General features: G+C 47.2%; 1 protein-coding gene across 1 annotated transcript; it reads left to right on the forward strand.

The window, feature by feature from the left end:
- LOC129380535 (uncharacterized) lies at positions 1-26,036 on the forward strand. Its single transcript, XM_055061805.1, has 6 exons — positions 1-513; positions 597-709; positions 1,394-1,571; positions 15,848-16,093; positions 24,225-24,435; positions 25,598-26,036. Exons 1-6 carry the CDS (start codon positions 78-80, stop codon positions 25,719-25,721), a joined length of 1,308 nt encoding a protein of 435 aa, XP_054917780.1. The 5' UTR covers positions 1-77; the 3' UTR covers positions 25,722-26,036.
- Positions 26,037-26,836: the final 800 nt, after the last annotated feature.

A 26,836-nucleotide genomic window follows, 5' to 3' on the forward strand; every position in this document is an offset into this window, starting at 1 on the left:
GGAGCCAGACATGATTGGGCTGCACATCTACTAAATTGCTTCCCTCCGGCGACAATTTGGGTCAAAATTCGGACCCTATGTCCGTGCCCAATGCGAACGGTTCAGTACCTCAGGACGCCGAGGATGCGTCGGCGGCCGTTGGCACCGCACCCAGCGACAGCACTGTGGAACCTGCCGGAGGCGTGGTACGCTCGTCCTCCGCCTGGATGGGGATCAACTGGCCGATCCAGAACTGGTCGACGGCGCGCCGCGGTCACTCGGACGGACACGTGATGCCGCGTGACGCGTCCACCAGCACGTCGCGCGAGAACGTTGTGGCGCCGAGCCGGCCGGCCACCGTTAAGCGCAAGCGCGTCATCGACGTCGGTCAGAAGACAGTGAAGCAGATGAACGATCTGGCGCGATACGTGAACGCCAAGGGGCCGTGCGCCATCTGCAGGACTCCAGGCGCCGTGGTCACGCTCACTCAGATCAAGAGGCGCAGGCGCAAGTTCATGCGCCACTGGAAGAACGGTGAGGCCCGTCCGTCGCTGCAGCGCCTGTGGCGAGGCTGCGTTCGAGAGACGCACCTGAACATGTCGGCGTCCTGTGTGCAGGGGGCAATGGAGCCGCCAAAGGATCGCCGGAAATGTGGCCTCCAGACTCTGCGCCACTGCTTGCGCCCTCGGCCAAGGCTCAGAAATCGGTGTCCTGGGTCGAACATCACGAGGTCTGCAGCTCGTCGTGCGCAGGGCGACTGCCATTAGCCCGTCGGGTTTTATGGTCTCAAATGCGCTGCTTATAGATGGCTATCTGTGTTTCGTACCGCTCACTCACGGGGAACGACAGGTCTTGGCTGAAGAGCCCTGGTCACAGCTCTTGTAGCCGCTTCCAAAGCAGATAGAATGAAATCACCGGATATACTTTAGTTTTGCTTATGTTTCAGCTCGTATTCTCGGTATATGAGTACAAGAGTGTACTATCGGAGTACAGAAACTGAATTCAAGTTTCTACGATTGAATTACTCCTACCTATTTAAGGAACAACGCGCAGTTAAACAGTACGATTAGTCGGACCTGGGAGCTCGACAGTCCGCCTTACTCCGTTTTGGTTGACACGTGCGCAAACCTGTTATTGATCTCGTTAAGTTGTACAGTTGTTTCGTTTGACAGAGCCATGTAACTCTTGTTAAGCGCACAGCGATCGTCCCGAGAGTTGCTCACAGAGCATGAATGAAGGATTTGAAAGCCCACTGACGAGTGCAGCGTAAACGGTGGTCGATTCCAGGCTCATAGGCGAGTGCATCCTCAGGAAAACACTCACCGCGTAGCCATGAGGTCTGTTCCATGCCGACGAATGTGCGCTGCCCATGTTGCGATGACGTGTACATGAGATGTCACCGCGGGTCGTGCAGGTACAGCACGACGCGGGGCCGGACTTTCTGAACAACGAGACTGGCGCTTTCTTGCTGCTACTGAGTGTGGTGGCGCTCGTCGTAGGCATCCTGGTCATCTTCAAGGCGACCGAGAACAGCCTCAAGGAGTACCTGGGACTCATCACGCCCACTACGTCTGTGTCGAGCGCCCTTCCGGGTGAGCAACCTGCATCCCCGAGCTAACGTATAGGCTCGTGTTCTGCTGTCGGTGCTCCATAGATGCATATTGAGGGATATAAGAACTGCCCGCCTATTGAAACGGGACGTACGTTCGTCGCGTTACAACGTATCATTAGTCTATTGACATTTAATGTGTCATACAGCTGGGCGCTGAGAACTGACAAGTGGCACAATTTATGATTGAAGCTTTGGCACCACACCACACAAGGGGAGACACACGGAAAGATGGAGTGCATGTCTTTTCGTGTGTCTTCTTTCCGCTGTCTTTCCATCTGTCTATGCGAGCGTCTACGTCATACATCGCGCCTGCAGCGACACAAGTAGCCAACAGCAACGCCAACAACTTGGGGACTCACGTGAAATGCGGAGCACGCAATACTGCTCCGGAAATGCGCGCACAGGAAGAAATGAAGATAGAAGAGGAAAAAAAGGAGGGGGAATCGTGACGTAAATATCACGTGGGCTGTTGGCTCCATTAATGGAGAAGACAAGGAAGGAATGCTGCTTTCGAACGCTTGTAGAGGTAATGGGAGAGAGCCTCTGCATGCTTTGGAAAGGGCGAAAGGAGATTAAGTAATGGGTCCTAGAAACGCGTGATTTTCATTCTTGCCAATGTCGTTGCTCTCACTGGAAGAAACAAGACCGCCCGAAACTACGTTTGAACCTACTGTAAGGATTGGGAGTTCAATCCCACCGTTCGTAACCAGTTGTCAAGATTGGAGTCGGGCATGAATTAGATGGTAGCTGGCCCATGCCGTCGTCCAACTTATCCACGCTCAGGACGTTGTTGAAGGGAAGGACTGCTTCTCATCGAGAACGAGGAATATGGGTTTATTTACAGTATCTACATAAGGACGTTGCAGTTCATCAGTCTAGCATGACTGCGAGAGAAAGTACACTGAGCAGCCGCACAACAGCGGTTTATAAACACTCGGTCCTCCTTCGATACCAAGGTGAGGGAGGCGTTCGACCAGGCACCGTAGACGAGGGCTTACACACACACCTCTTTGCGCGAGGTTCACTGCCCCAACCGACGTCAGACGGCCTTCGCAGAACTCGGAGCTGACGTCAGGAACGGTACATCCGATTCCCCGAGCTGACCCCCGCAGCGCGGCCGCCGGTAGTCCATTGTCTTGCGTCTTGAACGGTGCGTGGGAAGGGGCCTCCGGAGTCGTTCCCCCGGCAACTCCCCCGCTCATAGCAGATCAGATCGGCGGTGGCGGGTTCAGTAACAATAGTTGGTCCGCCGATCGCGTTTAGTCACAACGGCGCCGAGGCTAGAGCGTAACGGTGGCTTTCCAAGAAAAGTTGATGCCGCTGTCGCAACTGGCTGGCAAAACTTGCACCTCAGCGGGCCGTTCTTAACACCACGAAGCCAAAGAATTGGCGCGCTCGCATCGTATAATAGAAGCGCCGTTGAGCTCTTACGGAGTGGACCAGTGGACCAAACGTCAACAGATACGCGCAGAATCGCGTGCACACCGCATGCACTTGGTTTGTCACATGCGATACTCCGTGTATATGTGCATGCATCTTCAAAATTAAACTATGGGTAATTTTAATTGAAGCGCTGTGCTAACTACACAAAACGTGCTTGCACAGGCGATAATTATGCGCTTTGGCGGACACAGTTTTCGCGAATCAAACATCGCATAATCAACAAAAGGATCTTAATTAATTTTTGCTATCGCGATTACGGCATACGTTCATGTTTGAAGCGTTAGGACACCCGTATTTGAAGACAAGTCACTTTTTTCATTCTCCTGGAGCGCTTCCTGTTCCGAGATATTCATCATCAGATTTGACGCTCGGTCAGCTAATATCGCATTCAGGGGCATGGATCTCGACACAACGTCAAGCCCACATTGTGACGTTTCTTACTGTGTGGGACACATCGTGTGCAAGCTTGGCGAAGCTGATAACAGCAGTGCTTTTGTGCTCGGTTGGCGAAAGCAACGACTGACTTTCTCGCGTCTGCCTCCCGTTGACGTTCCCTCATGGCTTGGCGTGGTGTCGTGATCCATGCCCCTGCATGCGAAATTAGCTGACCGAGTGTCAAATCTGATGCTGAACATCTGGAAACAGAAGCGCTCCACGAGAATCAAACAAAACGAAGTTGTCTTAAAATATGCAAGTAACGTTTCAAATATAAGCATAACCATAATCGTCACAGCAAAAACGTTGATGAAGTAGTTTTGGTTAATCATGCGTTTAATTTCTAGAATTGTTCGCGAAAATTGTGTTCGCCGAAGCGATATGCCGCCTGCGCAAGCAGATTATCCGTAGCTATCATCGGCTTTTTATTAAATTTAGGGTATTAGTTTAAATTTGAAAAAAGCTGTATATGGACTGTGTGTCCACCCACGGCGGAAGAGTCGAGTAGATTGCTCTTGCCGAGGACGGAGTGCAGACATGGTTAACGCACCTCCATACATACATCGGCGAGTCGATGGAGGGGCTTTAGACATATAGTTTTTGAAAAGCATATGAGATGGTGAACGAAAGGCTGGCTTAACAGGGCGGGTCGTTTCATATATCATTTAACGTAGCCCAAACGGGATCACGAACAATAGACAGGATAATAGCACTTGACCTTTTCATTGCTTTCGATCAGTGCTCAAAACAGTACGTGAAGAAAATGAGATAAAAAAAAACTCAGTTGTATCAACAGGTGTCTGTTAAGAGTAAAAAGTGCAAAGTGGGAAATGAAAGCAGTGATCGGGAATCAGTATCTTTCAAACTCGAGATACCTACACTTAGGTGAAACGACCTATCTTCGAAGCGGATGCGGTACTCTAGGGCCCTATAACGTCAAACTATTCCAATATGTTTTTATTCCAATCTCCTGGCGTCAAATTTGCGTAACCGCTGACGCAAGCATCGGGCGGTCATTTGCAGGGTTGTCTGAAGAGACCAATCAAACGCTCTCCTCGTTCATAGGAGGTCACTTTTGTTTGCTTGAAAAACGAATAACATTGCCTACACTGAGCGGCTTGCCTTATCTAACTGCCTGACAAGAGGCGAGGAGCACGCTCAAGTGGAGAGGGATTCGATGGAGGCGAGCCTCGCGGCGGCATGCAACGGAACCTTAAGAATGACGCTAAAATGGATCCACAGCAAAGAAGAATTGGCAGAACGAGGTCGTAAACGTTCTGAAAGTGCTCGAAAACGTCACATGGCCATGCAAAACGTTTTGTTATACGCAAATATACTCATGCTCTCCGGCAGGTGCTAGTAGCCAGTGCCTGAGTGATCGGCGGCAGCCATCTTGTATTCCTTTCGGAACGGGGCAGCCTGTGGCCATTCAGAAGAAAATTCAGTTTTGTTGGGCATGTTAATGCATCTTTAACGCGTACACGTAACTTTGACGCGGTGAGTTTTCGCGGTTTTGTGACGTGGCGTGACAGGCAGGTGAAGTGGGTTCAGCCCGAAAACTTTTGACCAATAGCAGAGGGTTAATGTCGAAAAGGCGTCGAATCAGAATTAACAATTTTTTTTTGCTCGGTCAAATCTTGCATAATCAGTGTGGACACGTTATATCACATGGGGAGCAACGCGGTTTTCGTGACGTCGCGTGACAGACAGGTGAAGTGGGGGTGGTCCAAAAAGTTTTTGACCAATCGCGGAGGGTTGATTGCAGAATTGGAATAGAAAAATTTTAATAGTTTTACGTTATAGTGCCCCTGGTATGACTGCATTGTGACAACTCGTTGAAGTGTCGTGAAGGGGCCGTTATACCATCTGTGTCGGAGTTGTCTGACTGCTCGACGTTCTAAAAACGGAGATCGCTGTACTAGCAACTCGCACCTGAGTGTTAGACCGTGAAACTTACAAAATATTATATAAGACAAAACTTTATCGCATTTTTTAAACTGTTTCCAGTAAAATGAAAAAAAAAAACGTATTACTGCTGTCATTGTGCTATATTTATTTTTAACCTTCGCGCTGTGAACATTTAAAGAGCAACATAACTCTGTCGAGGTATGCGCCAATCAAAGGAATGCTTGAATGAGTGAGAAAAGTTTGACAGAGGGCAGTGAAAGAGCTTAGGCCGCTGTCAGTTTCTTTCTACGCTTATAGGCTTCTGTGCATATGGACATAATATTTATGTACGTGCTCTTATTTGCTTTTCGTGTAGCTGCGTGCTCATATTTTTTCAAATGAAGATTGTCCCGCTCACATGCAGTACATACAGTAGGCCGTAAGAAAAATCTGTGTTATAGCCGGCACGGCGTCTTTGTTCGTCAGAAGCCAAGAGCCTTCGCGTGCTGTCAACGTGTACTGCGTTGTGCACAAAGATCACCTCGTTCCGTCAAACAGTACAACGTGAATTCGGCTTAATTTAGCGTAATGTCCTTTTTGTCCATATTTTTCAATAAAAAAAAGTTATTCGACATTTGATTCGATATTCGAAGCCAATAAATTTCAGATATTTGTATTAGGTTCGAAGCTTTCGATATTTTAACCGTAGCTCTCTGTAAAGGGAGGAATTTTGGGCTTGAAAGAGGCCACCAACAAGAAGCAGGCGCTGAAGCGCCGTATTTCGCGAATATTCTAACGGCATTGGCCGTGAAGTAACATTTCCCTGCATTAAATTTTATACGCCTAGCCGTTCTTGGAGCAAACAGCGGTATATTGCATATATTGCCAGAACTTCCGATCCGTATAATTTCCGTGTAGGAAATAAGATTCTATGCGCTGTAGCCGTACATTACGCTGATAGTGGAAGAGGATTTGCTGGCAGAGTCCGTATACGCTTCCGAAGTTTGAACTACGAGGGTCCATGGATGGATTGAATTCCATGAAGTGTAATTGACCATCCGCACATTAGTATATACGGCCTCCGCTTTCATTCGTTCCAAGTAACGCGTCTGTAAAGCGCATAACTACACTTCATTAATCGCATCTCTCCAGGCATATAGTCGAATCCCCTAGAGCCTGAGTGCAACGTAAACCTGTCCGCGCCAAGAGCCAACCGCGCTGGTGGTGGCCTAACTTTAAAAACAAAGCCCACAGACATGGTGATAGATATAGATGCATCTATACCTGTAGCTATAGTTTAGCTTAAGAAAGCTATAGGTTATATGATATGGGTTACCTTCTAGACCTGTGTTCTGCACATGTTCTGTAAACCTGTACGTTTGTGTGTTATATCACACATGTTTGTGTGTTAGCTCATGTATGTGATATCGAGGTCATGGAAAAGAAATAAAGAAAGCGGTTGGCCGAATTGGTTCGACTCCCGCACATATATAGTTTTACGGCAGCACAAACGTGAATTGGCTTGTTCAATATGTACAGGGGCCCGATAATTTTTCGCCGTGTTTGATTGACCGAAAATGGCGATTGTCACTGTTTGCGTCATCGCAATCTTGAATCTTGCCGCCTTACATCGCGGCGCTTCGTGTGTGGTACATGGTGCAGCAGGCGAACAGAGTTATTTAGTCCCCAAAAAGACTAACGAAGTTAGTCCCCAAAAGGACTAACCTCCATACCCCTTTTAGTCCTTTTTTTCTTAGTGTGTATAGTGACCCATTTAAGACGCTCTCATGACACCATCACCTTTTCATTTCATTGAAGTCGCTACAGTCACGTAAGTGACATTGATGGATTTCGTCATTGGGCCCTTCACTCGCTCAATTTACATTAGTTGTGGAAAGTGCGTGACCCGACGTGATGGCGGGGTATGTTCTGTTGCTGCCGTGTAGCGGATCATTCGTTTTCGAGGTGAAACCCGACAATTTCCGATTTCTGTACCCCCAAGAAAACTTACGAAAATCGGGTTAGACCCGATTTCTCCCCGAAGTTTGGCCCATCCGTAAAGGATAATAGAGAGTTTTAGAATAGGGGCCCGAAACGTCCATGGCCCCAAACTAATAGCGTCGAAGCCACTACGCATGCATGAGACGCAAACTGCGTTTGGGTTTTACGTCGGGCACGCTATTTCACTGATTTAGCGGAAACCCCAAAAGTTGCCCCAAAATGTTTTTTTTATTATTTTTTTAAGCTTGTAGCGCAGCTCAGAACGAGCAAAAAAGGAAGGTGGAAGGGGTAATGAAAAGGCACGGAGAACAGGGTGAGCGCTGTTCTCCGTTCCTATTCATTACCACTTCCACCTTCCTTTTCTGCTCGTTCTGAGCTGCGCTACAAGCCTAAAAAAAAAAGTCATGACATACCAACTCGCCCAAACTGCCGCGCTTTTGCCCCAAAAACTTTGCGTCAACAAACATGGCGGCACCCATCGAAGCGACGGCTCTCACCTAGCCCGAAACTGCAGCAGCACCAAAATCACGTGGTAACACGTGACTTTCGTAAGCTATGAAAAAATGACTGCAGTTGTCGCTTTCTCTCAACTAGCGTGTGTTATGTAGATTGATTCATTAGACGCCGCTGATTCCGAATTCTGTTGTCGATGTCATGGCTCGTAGGCCTAACACGGCTTAACTTGTGTGGTGAAGGCACGTAAAATTGGTTACTCAAAACCAAGCGCAACTAATTGCTTGCTGCTAATAGAATAACCTCTAAATTGTAATTAAACGCGGAAAGGCGAATGTCAAAATTACTTCTCTTATCATAAAATGGTATATTTTATTTAATTATTTATAATAGCTGTTCTTTGACGCCGTATAGTGGCGCTGCAAGCGCAAGACGCTATCCGCAAATGCAAAGCCCTATTTAGAACTCTCCACTCCTGCGTGCCCTAACGCTAACAGCCGCAAAGCTCTTTGGAGTCACAAACCTTTGGGGCCCCTATTGTAAAGCTGTCTAATAAATGCAGGTGTTAAAAAACTAATGAACGCTGCCCACCTTGTGTGAGCATACATGTGGCCAAGATATATCATGTTAGTAATATTATTATTATAAAAAGTATGGTATATACATCGCTTTCACTTAAGACTTAAGCGAATACTGACATATATTTGGAAATATACTATATTCACTGCCTGCCGGCCATTAGTGAACGAAAGCGGTTTTTTTTCTTATTTTTTTAGTAGCCGCGTTTCCGCGTACACGAGAGCGGTGCATTGCGTCGCATTTCCCGCACGTACGTCGCATACATCAAAACTCTATAATGCGCCAGGAAGCGCGAACTGACGCAGCGCTGACATTGCTCTGCATTGCGAACGGTAGCTGTGACGTTGAGAGGATGTTTGCCGAACTACGTTACCTTCAAGAAGGCGTGGCTGATTCATCTAGTTGGTATTCCATTTGTCTATAGTTGGAATTTCATTTTGTTGCCAAGAGCGTACATCGGGAACCAGTAAAACAGAACGACAACAGACGGGGACGAAAGGCACGAAAAGCCTACGAGGGACGCAGAAATAGAAAGGGTACGTCGCAAGGACGTAAAAATAAAGAAAAACATCGCACCTCCTCCGAAACATGGATGTGTGCACTACTTTATCGTGTGTTTTTTTTTTCTTTTTTTTTGCTAGGACGTGAAGAGAATAAAGTAAAGAGGTTGCCAAACGCACCTCCATTGTTGTTTTTCTAAATGCAGTTTTCTTTAATGCGTTAATAATGCCTGTGAATGACGATTTGTAGAGATGAATTCATAGTAAAATATTTAGCGTGCACAATTGACAAGGACACAGTGAAGGGGGACACACGAGCGCTTCTAATCTGTCTCTGTTTTACTGACCACACTTGTTGCACATGCTCAGCGCTGATAGCTGGGGTATATACGTTCTGTATCTTTCCGAAAATAAAATAGTTGTGAACAATTGTGCGTGCTAAATATTTTACTATGAATTCGTACCAACTCGCCCAACTATCAGTTCTGTTGTAGAGATGAGCTTGTCACATGATCTGCGAGCAGCTCTCTTTGCCATGCCGCGTTCCTGTCAGTGATTTCGCTCGTTTAAGTAGAACATTTGTGTTCTAAAGGAGACCGTCGCTTGTGTTAATTGTTTGTAAATGTTAGTATAGCAGAATCCCGAACTTTGGGCTGTCAGAAAACAACACAACCACCGACTTTTTGCTGGTTTCTCTGCCAGACAAAAGAAAAAGAAACACGATTTATCCGCGGTGTTACTCTTTAAAAATAACACCCGAATTTTGCACTCCGATCTTCAAAAGATATAAAAAAACGAAGGACCCTCCTTGTATACGGGTTCGTGGGTTCGTTTTCCGGCCGCAGGGGCCGCATTCCGACGAAGAGAGGATGCGGCCTCGTGTGCCGTTCGTGTGCTTTTCGCGTACGTTAAGGAAACTCGACATTACTATCTGGTCGACACGGGGTTCCGACGGAGCCATCCAGGACCGACTGCAGCAAGCAGTCGATACAGTTTCCGAGTACGCGAGAAAATGCGGCTTAATATGTGCTCCGGAAAAGTCGGAGCTCATAATCATTCGCCCCCGGAGCTGTTCCTCTACTCCCCCTATCACTGTGCACGTGGATGGCACACTGATACCACAGGTTAATCGTGCTCGTATCCTCGGCCTACACGTGCAAGCGGATGGCAGGTCAAACTACACTGTTTCCCTTCTATCCAGACAGACTGAGCAAATTCTGGCCATGATCCGGAGGGTCTCCAACAGGCGCTCGGGCCTTCGAGAAGAGGACCTGCTGCGCTTAGTGGAGGCATGCGTGATCAGCCGCCTTACATACCATCTCCCATTTCAACGGTTGACCCAAGCGCAACAACTTCGCATAGACGCAATGATTCGCAAAGCGACGAAGCTGGCCCATGGCCTCCCGAATTATACTTCCACACGCCGCCTCCTTAACTTAGGGGCACATAACACACTAGGCGAGCTGCTAGAGACACATTGGGTCAGCCATCGCCAGCGCCTCCTACTCACTCCTACTGGCCGCCATCTTCTCACACGTCTAGGATACTCTGTCCCACCCCTTGAGTCTGAAACCCGTCCAACGATCTTGTCGTCAGCGATACGCCAAGCACTAAGTATTCATCCATTGCCACGTAATATGCACCCCGAGCATGACAAAGGGCGGCGCAAAGCCCGTGTACGATACATTGGCCGCATGCTTGCAAACATCCCGGAAACACATACTTTATACACGGACACATCACGCACTCAACAGGGCTATAACTCGGTAGTTTTGGATGGCACCGAATCCCTGAGAGACTCTGCTGCAATGCGCGGAACAAATGCCGCTTACGGAGAAATTCTCGGTGTTGCTCTTGCAATTCGATACGCCATCCGTGTTCCTGAGGAAGTGTATATATTGACGGACTCGCAACAGGCATGCCGGGCGTTCCTATCAGGACATGGCATCCCGAGAGCGGCGCACCAGATTCTCAAACAGATCCCGCAAAATACACCAACCACACCTCCCCGCATCCACTTACTCTGGACCCCTGGTCATACCTCGCTGCCGGGTAACGAACGCGCACATGCGGTTGTCCGAGAAATTTCCCGCCGGGCGACTCGGCGTGGTGAGGCGACTAGTTCAGAGTGGGGGAATCCCTTGCTCCGTTACAAAGACATACTCCGTCATTATACACGCATTCGTCGCACCCACGCCGCACCACCGCCGTCCTTCTCGCGGGAGGAAGCAGTGGCATTACGCCAGTTACAAACCGCAACTTTTCCAAATCTTGTCTCTCAATAAATTCTACCCACACTGTTACGCAGATCGTTGCCCTGGCTGTGGCAGTTCGCCCACAATCTTCCACGTCACGATTGAGTGCACTGCAAACCTCTTTCCTCCCTTGCCAACTCTCCTTTACCCCCTACGCAACAAAGAGCTGTGGGACGATGCCCTCCGCGACGGACCTCCCGAGGTCCTCCGAGCTGTGATACAACGGGCTCGAAACATCACCGGAATCATCTTAGGTACCCTGGACTGAGGGTTCCTCCCACACTGCTCTCGCCATTCAAATATAATTAATAAAGATGTTTTACTCTCTCTCTCTCGTGTGGTTAAAATTAATCCAGAGCTTTCCACTTCAGCGTTCCTTGTGACCCACTGCTTGAGTAGTTTCGGGGCCTTAAATCCTTAAACTTAAAATCGCGTGGTAGTACCAAATTTTCAGCTACGAGAGAAAAAATTTTGCGAACAGGTGAAAGCGGGTTCACCCGACGAGTTTTGTATCTTGCATCAATGACAGAACAGAACACTATAGTGAAATGCAAAGGAAAATGGGAATAAAAAAACTGCGCAGAAAACATGGTCAGCGAAGACGAGATACAAGAAGATTCTTTTTCTTCTAATATTCCGCAGTCGCGTTATATTTTTGTATGCTTTCAAGCTCCGGCCACCAATGCGGGCGCACGAACGTTGTTTCAGTTCAGTTCAGTTGATTTATTTCTTCTACAGAAAGAGTGGCAAGAGCTGACGGCCGTGTCAGTGGCCTGACGGAGGCTCTTAATTGCTCCTGTTGACGTTAGACATGCAGGTTCAGTTGCATTTGATACAGATCTATTGACACACATTCTGCACACAATTCGTGACATGCCTTTTGCGTGCACGCTGCACACAAACATCGTTCACATGAACTTATATATTTTACAAACTTGAAATGCAACATAAAGCAATACATACACTTAAATCATGCCGCCGTGTTTTTTCTTTTTTTTTTTTTCACCCGGGTAACAGTTCAGAGAGCATTCATATTGGGGGATTCAGGGAGCTTTAAGGCATACATATAAACACTCAGCGAATGTTCGAAAATACTCGGGGGCGGGCGTCGACAGCGGGTATACACGCTTCGGCAGTTGCATTCCTGTCTACGGTACGAACACACGCCCACAACAGCCGCGTCTGCGTCGTGACTACATCACAGGTTTCACGCACGATTCACTCGGCAGGAAATTGGTCACAGCTCAAGCCTTGTTCACGCCTTGTGCACACGAACTGTTGATGAATAACATCACGACAAATCTCGGAAGGGCCAAGCCACGGACATGAACAAAAAGAAGAGGTAAAAAGAGTAAATTGCGAACGCGCCACTACAGCCGAAAGTACTTCGTTGTTTCATTTGTTTGTTTTCGAGCGAATTTCGCGTGCGATATGGAGCAAACAGGGCTGTTAAAAAATGCTCGCAGTCACTTTGACTACAGACCAGAGGAAGCGGGCGCGTAAGATACACACTCGCATATACTCTTCGGCATCGATTCGTCTTCACAGGCATCTTTTACCGAGCGCGCAAAGGGAAAACACGAATAAGAAGCTGTAAATAAGAATGTACGCCTGGGTAAATTCGCGTATAGTCAAACATGCACAATAACATCCATATAAGTGGGCGAAAAGTAAATGCAATGTGGTTCTGTGGTTTAAAGAGAGAGAGAGAAAGACTTTGATGAAAGCTGAAGATGTCAATATATGCAGGGCTATATAGCTACTTCAGACGGGGTGCTAACGCGCTCCAAATTTGGAGGCTTTTTGAGGATCACAGATGGTAGACAACGTGGCAGAACGGTTAGGAAGGTGAATCATGAACGGATCAGGTTGGCGCATTCACAGAGGCAGTGGCTGAAATTATCTGTACTTACGGAGCCTGAGTCTAAGTTGGAGGCACATCTGAGTTCTTCATGTTGTAGAAGGAGAGCTTCATGGCTGCAAGCTGTACCTATAGTTGACGCATCATAAAAATCTTAAAACGTTGCGATCATGGCGAGAGCCCAGAACAGCCCTCGCGGACGGAGATATTCATATGCAGGAATTTGGGACATCGGGTTCAGCTATAGAATGTATTTTACTTGTCCTGTTAGTAGTCATCTCCTATGTGTCCTGTACGAAGATTGGTTTCTTTTTCATTTCTTAGTTTCCCTATAGAAACTAATTTCACCTCGTATAATTGGCGGCTCGTTCTATATGTGTTGTTTTCACTGCATTACGCTTCGAAGGCAACTTTGTGCTCTTGCTCCAGGTGATTTTTCATTCTTAGCTTTATAAATTGTATCTTTAATAATAACCGGTATTTTTACATGCAGGGGATGAGAGTATCAATCTTGTGTAAAATATTTAATGCCCTAGCTTGAGCAGTTTATGTTGCTGCGGGTGGCACTTCATCAGAAAGGCACCGTTTCTGTGGTATTTTTACATTTTACAGGGAAAACGATAGAACAATGGGTTCCTATACTTTTTCCCTTATTTGTTCTTACAAGACCTTTTTATTTTTGAGTGCCACAGCTTAAAACTTCCACTATATGTTATTAGCTCTGTGACGATGGATGAATATGATTTTACTTGAAAAGTCTACAGCGGAAGCTTTGCTGTTTTCTTGCTTAGCAGAAAAATTACTCGGCCATTCACGCTGTCCGGTGCGAACGAGCTGTAAGGGCAGTGCTCGTTGGTGCTGACGCGATCCGTCGTTTTTCGGGGATTTCCTGTGCTCGATGCATGCCGACGTTGCGCTTTGGCCCTGCGACACTTCTGTTCACAACTAAGTCTTTTTTCTTACGCCCCATGATTCTTATTCTCTCCCAGCTGCCTCACATGCACTATGCAGACAGTGGAGGGAAGTTGACTACGGAAGTGAATTCGTTTAACAAACGGGTGACTACATAGGTGAAGTTGTGACCCGCCATGGTTGCTTAGTGGCTATGGTGTCGGGAGGTTAAGCGCGAGGTCGCGGGATCGAATCCCGGCCACGGAGGCCGCATTTCAATGGGGCCGAAATACCAAAAAACACCCGTGTACTTAGATTTAGGTGCACGTTCAAGAACCCCAGGTGGTCCAAATTTCCGGAGTCTCCCACTACGGCGTGCCTCATAATCGGATCGTGGTTTTGGCACGTAAAACCCTATAATTTAATATTGGTAAAGTTGTGCAAGCTTGTGAATTACGAGGATTTCAAGTAACTTCGCTACGTTAACTTTAGGTAGTAGAATTGTTTTAATTGTTGCAATGGCGCTAAAGGTGCTAAATTATGTTGGGAGGCACCGGTTGCAGTTTACTCAATGTTTTTTTTTTGTCCATAAAGGCGTTGAAACGACGTTGTCTTTGTAGTTTTGCGTGTTGAGGCGTTTTTTTTTTTCATATGTATATAGACATATCTGTCGACATATAGGCATATCTGTGTATATAAGCCAGGAGTGGCCTGTATATAATGGGACCGCGGTTAAAGATACATTTTAATGTTTGTTCTTTTTTCACGGCTGACTCGGCATTTCAGATTTGTTATGTTAACGCCCAAAAGCGCAGCCAACGCGAAGTACTGAAGTTAACAATTTTCGTACGGAACACAACATGTGATGGAAACGCTTTGATGTTGAATATTTCATTAAAGAACTTATTCACTCTGCAGTCCTTTGAAAACTTGGGCTGCACTGTTGTCTACTGTCGTCAATATAAGCTACTTTACATAACAGATCTGCTCTCAAGCGACTGACAATCGCATACCATGAACGTACCGTTTAAATGCGGTTTCACTGCGCACTTGCACCAAAAAAAAAATGACGACCTCACAGAATAAAGCCAAAGGTGTGTCCTATTGTTCGAGTCAGGAAAATGATTTCGATGGATCAATGCGCATTTCTGTGAAGTCAACCTTCTAAACACATGGCCACAGATTTTTGCGGGTTTTCATAAAAGTGGCAGTGGAACCCAGAATAGCTTCTTATGTAAGGCCAGACTTGGCTCACTGTGAGATAATGACCTATAAGTAATGTCGGTGAAGGGTTTTAGAGAGCACCAAGAAACGTTGGGTTACAGTCAGCATTAAAAAAAAACAGCGTTCCCCATCCAGTGACTCGTCCACTCGTCCCAAATTCCGGGCGATCGACAGATGAAGGTACACCATTATGAGGTCTGCGTGGTCTTTGCACAGAATAGAAACCATGACAACTTTCACTCGGGCAGCCGACCAGCTTATTCCTCACATCCATGCACGAGATACTGACTTGAGATGTGTAGGACAAGACAACTTCCCCCGGCAAAACGAATAACCTCTTCATAGAACACTGAATCTAAACAAGTCTAATCAAACAACTAGTCAAACAAATACCGGTCTGGCTACACAGTACCCGTCAGTTAGCAGTGCTTTTTTTTATATGATGAATCACCAAATCTACAAATTAATAACCTTCTTGAACCTAACATCTAATCATTCCCATCGGCTTCAGTGCATTCGGTGTTGCTGACCCAGTGTCGCGATCCTGTTGCCGGAACTCATCCATGGCGTCAAAAACATGATGTGCGAAAAGTGGTAAGGATCGTTCCATGAGCACCGGACCTATAGTGTATGAGTACGTCGTTTCATTCCTCTATCGGCAGACTTCGAGCATATACGTGAGAACGCTGCAGTGTAACTGAGCTGGGCGTTCAAACTGCGCGCGCAGTGTGCAGCGAGGAGCTGGCCCTGGAAGCGGCGCGGCCGCCGATCGAGGACGCGCCGGTCGAGGAAGACGCGCAGGGTGCTTCGCTGCTGATGCAGGAGCGCGCGGCACGTCAGATCCAGCGCTGGTACCGACAGGGCACGTCGCACCTGGGGCCCGAGTTGGAAGGGGCGCGCCGCAAGCGCGTCGACCGCTGGGCGCAGTCACTGCGCGCCTTCTTTAGCCGCAAGAAGATCAACCACTTCCGAGGTGCGCGCCTGACTTCCACCCTTTTCACTGTGCGATCGCCACTTCACTGCTAAGTCGCAACACGGGCTGTTGGAGCGCACCAGAATCCAGAAGTAAAAGAACGTCCTAATTTGTTTAATTTTTTTTTTCTCATAGTTATGCTGCTAGAAATATACGCCTTGGTGCGCAATGTTAAAAAAATGACTTTGGTGCGACTGTTATTGTACATAGCAGTTCCCGAATAAAAATGGCGCAGTTTCGCCCGAGAAGCGAAGCATGGAGGCGAAGCACGGATTGCGATGGCAAATTAGTGGACAGCTATATACAAGTAAGGATTGTAGCTTTATCGGCCGTATAAACTTGTAAACATTCGCTTACTAACTAAATTAACAAGCATGGTGCCACGCTTGCACAAGCAAACATGAACACAGCTCACTCGATGACCGCTGAAACTCGCTGTCAAAACGCTGCATTCAGGAAACGCGGCAGCAGCAGCGAGCGAATTGACCTTCGTACTGCGTCTCGCACCAACACGAACTAAACCGTGAAAGCACAACACGCGGCGGACTCTGTCCCCGTCGCAGATTACTTTGAAGATACAGCGTCCCGGAATAGAACGCGCGCACCCTTCCCTCCCCTCCCCCCAGAGCCTTGAGCGCGACGGAAGACGGCGCGCTTCTCCCCCGCTTTCCTCTCTTGCGCGCGCGAGATTGAGCCGCGAATGCCGGCTCACCCTCGCAAGCCTTCTCTTGCGCATAGAGCATACGACGCGCGGCGATGATTTTATCGCCCTTGGACTTTATACAGAACCCCACGGCGACGGCGACGGCAGAAGTGCATCTGGAGTGTCCATATAATTGCCATCGCAATAAAATAAGCTCAATTCGCGACTGGATTCATTCACAGGCCGCCTTCGCGTGTGAGGTAAATACATAATGCAAAAAAGAGGTGAGGCTTACCAACTAGCTCAGCTTTCTGTCGTTTTAAGGTAAATACTTGCAGAGTATGATGTAAGAGAGAAAATTGTGGAACGCTGGACCGATACAATGTAATGAAAATCAGTGCGAACACAGGGCTAGTGCTGGCCCCCGTAGTAGTCAGGAAAAATTGTGCTTGGCTATGCGTGGAAAACTGGCGGCTCTTTATGCGAAGTGTTTATCGACTGCACGGGCCCCGGAAAACTGGAAGAATGCAAACATTATACTAATCCATAAAAAGGGAGACGTTAAAGAATTGAAAAATTATAGGCCCATTAGCTTACTCCCAGTATTATATAAAATATTTAACAAAATAATCTCCAACAGAATAAGGGCAACACTAGACTTTAGTCAACCAAGGGAACAGGCTGGCTTCAGGAAGGGATACTCTACAATGGATCACCTCCATGTCAATAATCAGGTTATCGAGAAATCCGCACAGTACAATAAGCCTCTCTATACGGCTTTCATAGATTACATTTCATAGATTACATTCATAGAAAATGCATTTGATTCAGTAGAGATGCCAGCAGTCATAGAGGCGTAACGTAATCAAGGCGTGTAGAACGCTTACGTAAATACCTTGGAAAATATCTACAGAGGTTCTACAGCTACCTTAATTCTACACAAGAAAAGCAGGAAGATACCTATAAAGGAAGGGGTCAGACACGGAGACACAATCTCTCCAATGATTTTCACTGCGGGCTTAGAAGAACTATTCAAGCTATTAAACTGGGAAGGCTTAGGGGTAAGGATCGACGGCAAATATCTCAGCAACCTTCGGTTTGCCGATGACATTGTTCTATTCAGCAACAATGCAGACGAGTTACAACAAATGATTGAGGACCTTAACAGAGAGAATGTAAGAGTGGGGTTGAAGATTAATATGCGGAAGACAAAGATAATGATGAATAGCCGGGCAAAGGAATAAGAGTTCAGGATCGCCAGTCATCCTCTAGATTCTGTGAAGGAGTACGTTTACCTAGGTCAATTAGTCACAGAGAACCCTCATCATGAGAAGGAAATTCATAGAAGAATAAAAATGGGTTGGATCGCATATGGCAGACATTGTCAGCTCCTGACTGGAAGCTTACCATTATCATTTAAAAAGAAGGTGTACAATCAGTGCATTTTACCAGTGCTGACTTATGGGGCACAGACTTGGAGATTGACAAAGAAGCTTGAGAACAAGTTAAGGACCGCGCAAAGAGCGACGGAACGAAGATTGTTAGGCATAACGTTATGAGACAGAAAGAGAGCGGTTTGGATCAGAGAGCAAACCGGGTATAGACGATATTCTAATTGACATCAAGAAAAAAAACGGCGCTGGGCAGCTCATGTAATGCGCCGGTTAGATAACCGTTGGAACATTAGGTTACAGAATGTGTTCCAAGAGAAGGGAAACGCAGTCGAGGACGACGAAAGACTAGGTGGAGCGATGAAATTAGGAAATTCGCGGGCGCTAGTTGGAATCGGTTGGCGCAGGACAGGGGTAATTGGATATCGCAGGGAGAGGCCTTCGTCGTTCAGTGGACATAAAACAGGATGATGATGATGATGATGATGATGATGATGATGATGCGCACAAAGCGATTCGTCTTGTTCTAAACTCGCAAGAAGCATCAGGCACTTTCAATGACTTGGGCAGTTTCCCGCTCCGATGCCCGGCCTCATTCCTTGATTATAATATCATGAAATGAACAAAAGTGATGCGCATTCAGGTTTATTCGGCGTTGCTGTTCCAGTACATTACACCGTCGCCAGAAGAAAATTTGCACAATGCCGCCAGGGGATTGCTAGACTTCGCGTTAGCTGAGGTCGATATCGTTCTTTTCGCGGTTGTCTTATCTGCACGCAACTCCGACTGAGGAAAAGCGAAATCAGCCTTGTACTTATATTTAGGCGCACGTTAAAGGACCCCAGGTGGAGCAAATTTCAGGAGACCTTCGCTACGGCGTGCCTCATAATCAAATCGTGGTTTTGGCACGTAAAGCTCCACAATTTTTCTTTTTAAACTCCGGCTTAGGAAGAAATATAAACTCAAAGCGCAGCAATACTCGCTGACATGCTTGTTTTCATAACGACGGATAAGCTGCACATTGTGCCTGCCTTCTGCATGAGCTTTACGCGATGTTTCCAATGGCTAAACAGACCGCGGCGCAGCGCGCATGCAGTACCAAGAAAGTGTAAAAGGCTCGATGAAGTAAATCCAAAATTTCTGAGATGTCATTATCATTTGTTGAGGAATTATGTCATTGTTCCTACATTGATATGATGCTCGCTGTGTAGCCTTCTTGGGTTTTGTCGATATATAGAGCGCCGTTCAATACGTTTTCTGCAGGCTTAATTCTGACATAAAGAGCGGTTTTCTTCAATAGGTTTTCATCATAAGGGTCAATGGCTGTGTTATTTCTAGCTACACCGAAGTATAGTAACCAACAGTGCTCGAACGAGTGATGTCTCAGGCTGGAGCCACGTCTAGGCAAATGTGCCTTCACGATTTTCGCTCTTCGTCAGAGGTCAGAGCGACGCTCCGCCCACATTATCGAGAGGATCGGCTGGCCGTGAACGGGGAATGCTTACAGTGGCATAGAATTGAGCAGAATGCATCGCTACGAAACCACGTCCCAATTATCCCGTCTTCCTGTCAGCATCTGTCATTTGATTAGCCGTGAGGATGCTCGCCTTTCCCATCCCTGAGACGCGTTCGAGACAGAGGTTGTAGGATTACGTTTCTTCCTTTCTTTTAACGCGATAGCGTTAAGGAGCTCGTGTCGCAGAAAAGCCGGTGTCGTCGGCGTCGTTGTCGGCGTCAGCGGCGTTGGCCGTGAGCGATAAATCCCAGAAGGCACTTCATAAATAAAAAAACATCTTGCAAGATCGGCTGGTGGGCATCGAACCAGGGTCTCCGGAGTGTGAGACGGAGACGCTACCACTCAGCCACGAGTTCGTTCCTTCAAAACGGGACAAAAGCGCCTCTAGTGAATGCGGTGTTGCCTTAGAAACGTGCCGTAGAAAGTTATACTGCGGTGTATATCGGTAATTATGACCATGTAACTTACAGAAGTGGCAGTTTCACGAGTAGCGAAGTACGTTTCCGCTACATTTCTTCTGCGCTCGGCGCACACGCAGAGCCATCTTGCGGCAAACACAGAAGAACCCCTCCTCGCAATGTACGGCGCTGCCCCGACACGTAGCGCGCCACTCACCCCATGATCGCGTCCGTCTTCATGGCACGTCGGGGCCCGGCTATCTGTGCCGATCGCGACGTTTGGCTGGCGTAGCGCGTTTGAGTAGGCGGTGCGAACGGGGTGCGATAACGCTATCGCATTCCACTCTTGAAGGCGAAGCTTAAGCGTCCTCCAATTTTTTTTCTTCTTCCTTTCTTTTTCTCCTTTTCGCAAATTGCTATACATTACCCAACCCCGTAGTGCCTATACTCCGTCCCCCGACCGCACGAAAGTTTGTCGTCACTTCCCGAAAGCAATACGGACGCGGCGCTCCCGGGTGAAATATATGGACGCCATGTACGCACTCGTCGCGTCCACTTACTCCGTGGTCGCGTCCCACCGCGGATTCTTCACCGCGCTTCGTTTTTTTTTTTTTTCAAATCTCCGTGCCGGGCCTCTGTATAGCGACGTGCGCGATCCCATCCCAATATAGGTGCTTGGCATGGCGCCCTTTTCTTTCTTTCTTTCCTTTTAATTTCTTTAATTATTTTTTTAATTAAGAACAATCGAAGTGCAGCGCCCGGCGTGCTGGTGTTCAGTATAGCGCTACTTAGGCACCTGTACACCGCCGTTAATTGCGCCGTTCGTATACAGACCCGCTTAGAGAAGGTGCTTAACTGTAAATCCCGTGCGACAGACAAGCGCAAAAGCGTTAGCATCGGCGCTCGCCACGCATCGACACGCGATGTCCAGTGTGGTGTACGCGCCACGGCAGTTCTTGGAAATGTGTGCACCGATCGTTGCACGGTGCCGGGGGCTTGCTTACGCGTTGCTTTAGCGTGAACGAGCGCCTGTGATGCATTGCTCGCGTGCTGGTCTTACATGCTGGCCCTGTGGTCGGCGCTTAGCGGAGTGTCGATATTCACGTTCGTCACTTTACGGCACAGAGGTCCTTTCCAAACAAATCGCTTGAATGTGCGTGTGATCGCCGTAAACAAATGGGATCCATTGATGTCGCTTGACAGTGCGCAATATATCCCACAGATTACGTGTTCTTAATAAGAATGCGTTTCATAACAATGCTCTACTATCGTTTTATTTAACATTGTACTTTATTTTCAGTACCTTTGGCAGAACAATACACTAATGAACAAACATAGTTACCAAGCAAAAAGTGCATGCTTCGCTGTCACGAGAAAGTTGAAAACTAAATCTCGAACAAGGCATTTCACATCGATACTTATGACAGTGCTTTGCAGGAAACTAAATGAGACCATTATTGCCAGCTAAGGACAAAAGTAAATACTTGACATTCGAGAAAGTGCTCTCATTTAAAAAAAAACAAGAAACAAAAGAAAGTGAGGAAGAAAAAAAATATCGGTTCAGTCGCAAAAAGTGTGCTTCTGTGTTTCTGCCAAGGAGCTGTAGACGTGACTAGCGGCTTTCTCAATCTTCGCCTTGAACTGACAGAGCGGTGAGCGCGCCAGACAACATGGGACACGCAGCAGTTTTCCTGAAAAGCGGCTGTTTGCACACACCGCGCACGTACGCCTCTGCACCGACGCGGCTCTTCTCTCGCGCTCCACCGGCAACGGAACTCATCCGCGTGTTACGCGAAATAATCGTTCGCTCCGCGCTAAGTCGGTAACAAAGCACGTTAGTCGAGACGCAGTGCTGTTCCAAACGCAAGACCATTGTGCGCGTGGCTAATTGTGAAACGAGAAAATAATCGGCCTTTCAAGACTGATCGAAAATATTTTTACCTTAAGAAGGTGGGGTTTGAATCTGCCTCCTACGAGGCCTCGTACCCGCCGGAGTGGCTCAGTGGCGACTATAGCGTTACGTTGCTGAGCTTTAGGTAGCGGGTTTGCCACCCCATCATGGCGGCTGCGTCTCGATGAAGGCGGACCCCCCCCCTATCGGAATTTACGTGGTTGGTCGGTTGGGTCGGTTTCACATGTTAAGATTCATTAAGTGGTCAACAGGGCAAAATTACCAGGCTTTATAGAAGAAGAAGCCACCACAAGGGCGGATGTGTGTCGCTTCGAGAATATTTGTCGGCCAACGATTGGCCAGGGACGGAGAGGTGGAGGCGGGCGTGGGGTAGCGGACTGCTGCATGACCTTGGTAAAAGCTGTGGTTCAGCAAGCCGACTCACAACATTGGTAACGAGTCGCGACACACACTACGGTATATCCAATATGACAACGAAGGCAACAGTTCTAACAAAAAAGAAACTGTATTTATTTTTCCTCACAGCTGTCAAAAAAGAAAGTCATTATTTCGTACGGCTTCAGCATGGATGGCTCTTGGCCAGCATATTCGCCAAGCTAACAAGCCAATGTCTGCCCGCGTAAGTGTCATGGGGTTTGCAATGGTAGCGCAACTTACCGCAAGTTACGCTTGACAGAAGCCTTCAAATGTTGTGGACCGCAGAGCTTCCTACAACAAAAAATTACTAGAGGGAACGCCGACGCTGCGATTGTTTATGCTATACCATGGGAGTTGTGTCAGGTTAGTACATGGATTTGACTTATCTTCGTCCTTGTGACTTCAGACCTTCTTGCGGCGTTATTTATTACGCTTTATCTTTCTAAATTTCCTAGCACTCGTATACTTTTCTAAACACAGCAAGGTACATGTGCACATGCGTAATCAATGCAAATTGTTGCATTTACTATATAACGCAATATATTGTTGCAAATTATCAGTTTACAATGTCACAAAGCCGCTTGAAGCCAGAAGGAATCTGTGAAGTTTAGGTACATCCATGTATAGTCCATCATATTCATGACGTAATACTCACTTGTGGGGTCTTTGAGGTGAAGAAATTGAATGAAATGAAATGACGATTGAATTGCCATACTTACAGCTTCTATATTGACACAAGCGCCAGCGGTTATTTTAGTAATTTTTGTAGGAAACTGTATTGTTCAACCACCTGGCCATGCTTCGAAGATAGGACGCGAAGCCACGGGCCTCCCTTGCTTACAGGTGCATTCTGATTTCGCCTCTTTTGTCAAGGCCCGCGTCACCATGATTTATTTCATCGATGCTACATCTGATGACAACGCGAACGCGCTAGCGCTGGACCTATGTAAAAATTCTGCGACTTCTGTAGATATTAATATGTGGGTTCCACAAATGCAATGATAAACCAAATATGCAACAATGAGTTAACTATAAAAGTTGCAATAAGCATGACACATGACACAGCGTTTAAATCGGTCAGATTAAACTCGATGCATGTTAGTATCGGCGCCGTCACTGCACTATTGGTTAGATTATTGACTTACTAACAGTTCGTAGAAATAAATCACACTTACAACAATTATTTCTAGTTATAAAAGATGTTATTGAAGGTTCATGCCTTTGACTCGGTGGAGTATCCAGATAAGAATTGAATTAGTTTCGTTATATCAACGTTGCCATGCCTTTTAATTAACTATAGATAAACTTGAGACTGGAGCAGCGATTTCTCTGGCTAAACTATTAAATCAAAGTACGGCTTCGTTTCTCACCTTTTCTGGTTCATCGGCATTTGTTTTAGTGTAAGGGTTCCAAATGATCGCAGCATAATCAAGTATTGGCAATGTCACTGACTTGTATGCTAACAGGCGATACGGGCGATCTTGAGGTACGGACAGTTTCAGTGCATTTCGATGAAAACGCAGTTTACTGTTTACGGCAAGCACTGTTCGTTACAAGTTGAGTATGTTGAACTTAAATATTTAAACCCCGTTACTTCAGATAGAAATACAGTGCTGGCGACGTAATAAAGTAAGAGGATTTTTTTTTTTTTTCGTGCTTCTCATAAACATTGTTTTGTTAAAACTGATCAACGTTTTGCCAGGATTTGAAACAAAACTTCTCCCAAAGTGGCACGAGAATCGCGCATCTTGAGCTTTCGCGCAATAGCTGACTGCGTGCGGTCAGCACTAATGGCTGTGGAACACGACAATGTGGCATTTCACGCGGGCTGCCGCGACCCATCGTTGCGCCCAGCGGGCCTCCAGAAACGCTGGGGCAAAAGGCGTGCCGGCAAGGCAGCGTCCGAGGGCGCCGAGGACTTGGCGCCCCTGGAGCCCAACGAGGTGCGGCCGGCAGCTTCAGCTGGAAGCGGGACCACCCTGTTCAGCGCGTACAGCTCGCAGAACGTGAATGCCCACGGGCCCGCGGCTCCTTCGACCAGCATCGCTGGCTCAGATGGGTCCAGGTGAGCTACACTGACTCTCGCGTATTAAAATATATATATATATATATTCTTCGCCGCGCCCTCGCATTTGCCCTCGCATTGAGACAATCCGTGATGCATCGGACTGTGTGGATTGCTTTCTACGAGGCGTGCGGTGCATGCCTTATACTTCGTTACTGTGCTACTGGTGTGAGGGTATCCGCGTTGTAGCTGTTTATTTTGAGCGAGACAAGGAGCAAGATTATAGGTCGACAAGGAGCCTTCATTTAATACCAGGCTCGTATGAATCTCCAACATGAGAAAGCAAAATAGACGGCGTATTTGCCTTTCTAGATTATCCACTGTGCGTGACAAGGGTTTCGTTCATTCGCCGCTTAATTAGATGAGAAAGCATTTAACGTTCGGTTGCGCCAAGATCACGCAGTAATTTCAAGTGATAGAGTGCAACAAGTGATGTACTCTGTATTTCCTTTCCGGTTTGATTCCGGTGTGACTCGCACAGTACGCGAGAAGGTCTCCTAACTCCCAGCGGTTACGGGTCGCGTCTGTGACGAGCATTAGTCTCGAGACGTGATCACGTGGCCAAAAACCCACGCCCAGTTCTTCATATACTGTCGCTCGGACAACGAAAACATGTCGGGTGGCTAAACACGCCGATTTACTAAGTAGCGATGTAATTAAACGTATTGCTTTTTGTTATATGTCGCCTCGCCTCTGTCCTTCAGGCCCTCTCCGCTGATAGAAGTGGTCAAGTCCTATAGCAACTAGTTTGTCGCGCTTTTGCACCCATCAAGTGACAGACTTAAACGGCTTCCGACGCCCGTCACTTTTATAACATTATACTGTCGCACCATGGAGCGCAGTTTTCACTCCCGTAGGAGCGCTTCTTGAAACTGTAAAGCTGTTGTCATGAGAACGCCAGCTGATGACTGAAAATGCGCAAAGTGAACTCGTCGCAACGCCAGAAGCTTGCCTTCTGAGCCACCAAACGCCGTCTATATAGACGAGGTGCTTTCGATCAGTGTTCTTGCATTCAACACCGGAAAACCACTACCGCCATCTTCACAAGCTTACTTCTAGCCCGTTAGTTCAGTTAGGCCTTTCAGTCGTATACGGATGGCGCACGCTGGCTGCAGCGTCTCGACGCTCGCCGTGTGACTGAGTGTACGTCTCCTGGTCGCAGGTCTGGTCCCTGCCCGGCTGGCGGGGCTGTCCCAGAGCCGGATTCGCAAGTCAGCAACACCGACACCTTGCGTCGCTCGCACAACGACCATCCTGCCATCGGACGCTCCCGCAGTGCCCAGTAATGCTCCTCGGTGGGGGCGCAGGCATCTGGCAGTAAATCAGGTGGCCACCAATCGGGCCTCTTATCCACTACAGGAGAAATTTCTTTAGTGCTCCGAGCACAGACCGACTTTTTCATGGCCCTGGCAGGGAGCCTCCTATCGCGCGCGTGTAGCGTTTTAGTTTCGGTCCACAAGTATTGTCTTTATGGCATCTTTGTATACATTGCTGCTGGCGCTATAGAAGTCCAGGCAAATTCTATAGGTGTACAGCTGCGACACAATTTGACCCTTGTTTTTTTTTTATTGAAGAAAAAATAAAACAAAGGACCTGTGTTATCGGAGGAGCTCGCTATTGAAAGCCGCGCGAATACCGCCAACCACGGCGGCGATGACGACGTTGCGTGACGCAGCAGATGTTGCGCCGTTTTCTCAATATCTGTAATAAATCCATGAATTTTGTACTGCATTAATTTTTTTCTATTTCTGATTTATTTTGAATTTCGTCCCCGGTCGTCTCGGTGATTTCTAATTAATTCTAATTACTTCAGACACTTCAGTAACTCAGCTTGTAACTAAGCTTATGCTCTGACATCATATCTATAATGAAACCCATGAATATTGTACTGCACTATTTTTTTTTTCTTTTTTTTCTGATTTATTTTTAATTTCCTCCCGGGTCGTCTCAAGGGGTGAACCTGAAGTGCTGCGCAAGAAACAAAGAGTGCCACTCGATGCTCGTGCCACTAAACATCATGGGAACGTAGAGCTGGGAAGAAGTGAATAGTTATGTATTTATAAATAACTGCAGTATTTACATATTCTAGCTACCTCACTTCCCGGCGTCTTGTACTCTCACGAATATATTCGGCCAAGCAGGCAATGCACGATCCCTATTTCCAGTTGATGCCGTCACCGAGCTCCGTTCTCTCTCCGAAAAGATGGAATGCTCCAGAAACAACTGGGGGCCCGCGGTAAAACCACAAATGAGACACTGCAGGGTGACATGGCTTGGACTTCTATTGAAGTCAAGAAAGCGCAGGGAAAATTAGTCTTGAAGAAAGACTCAGGAACGTAGATGAAAAGAAATGGGCGGCCAGAGTGCACAAATATGCGTACCTCAAAAGCGTCGACACGTA

This window comes from Dermacentor andersoni, chromosome 1, assembly GCF_023375885.2.
Source record: "Dermacentor andersoni chromosome 1, qqDerAnde1_hic_scaffold, whole genome shotgun sequence".
NCBI classification, from domain to species: Eukaryota; Metazoa; Arthropoda; class Arachnida; order Ixodida; family Ixodidae; genus Dermacentor; species Dermacentor andersoni.

Coding starts and splice junctions, on each gene's coding strand:
- LOC129380535 (XM_055061805.1), top strand. CDS start 78: ATGTCCGTGCCCAATGCGAACGGTTCAGTACCTCAGGACGCCGAGGAT. Junction 710..1,393: donor CCTGGGTCGAACATCACGAG/GTCTGCAGCTCG, acceptor CGGGTCGTGCAG/GTACAGCACGACGCGGGGCC. Junction 1,572..15,847: donor TGTGTCGAGCGCCCTTCCGG/GTGAGCAACCTG, acceptor CTGCGCGCGCAG/TGTGCAGCGAGGAGCTGGCC.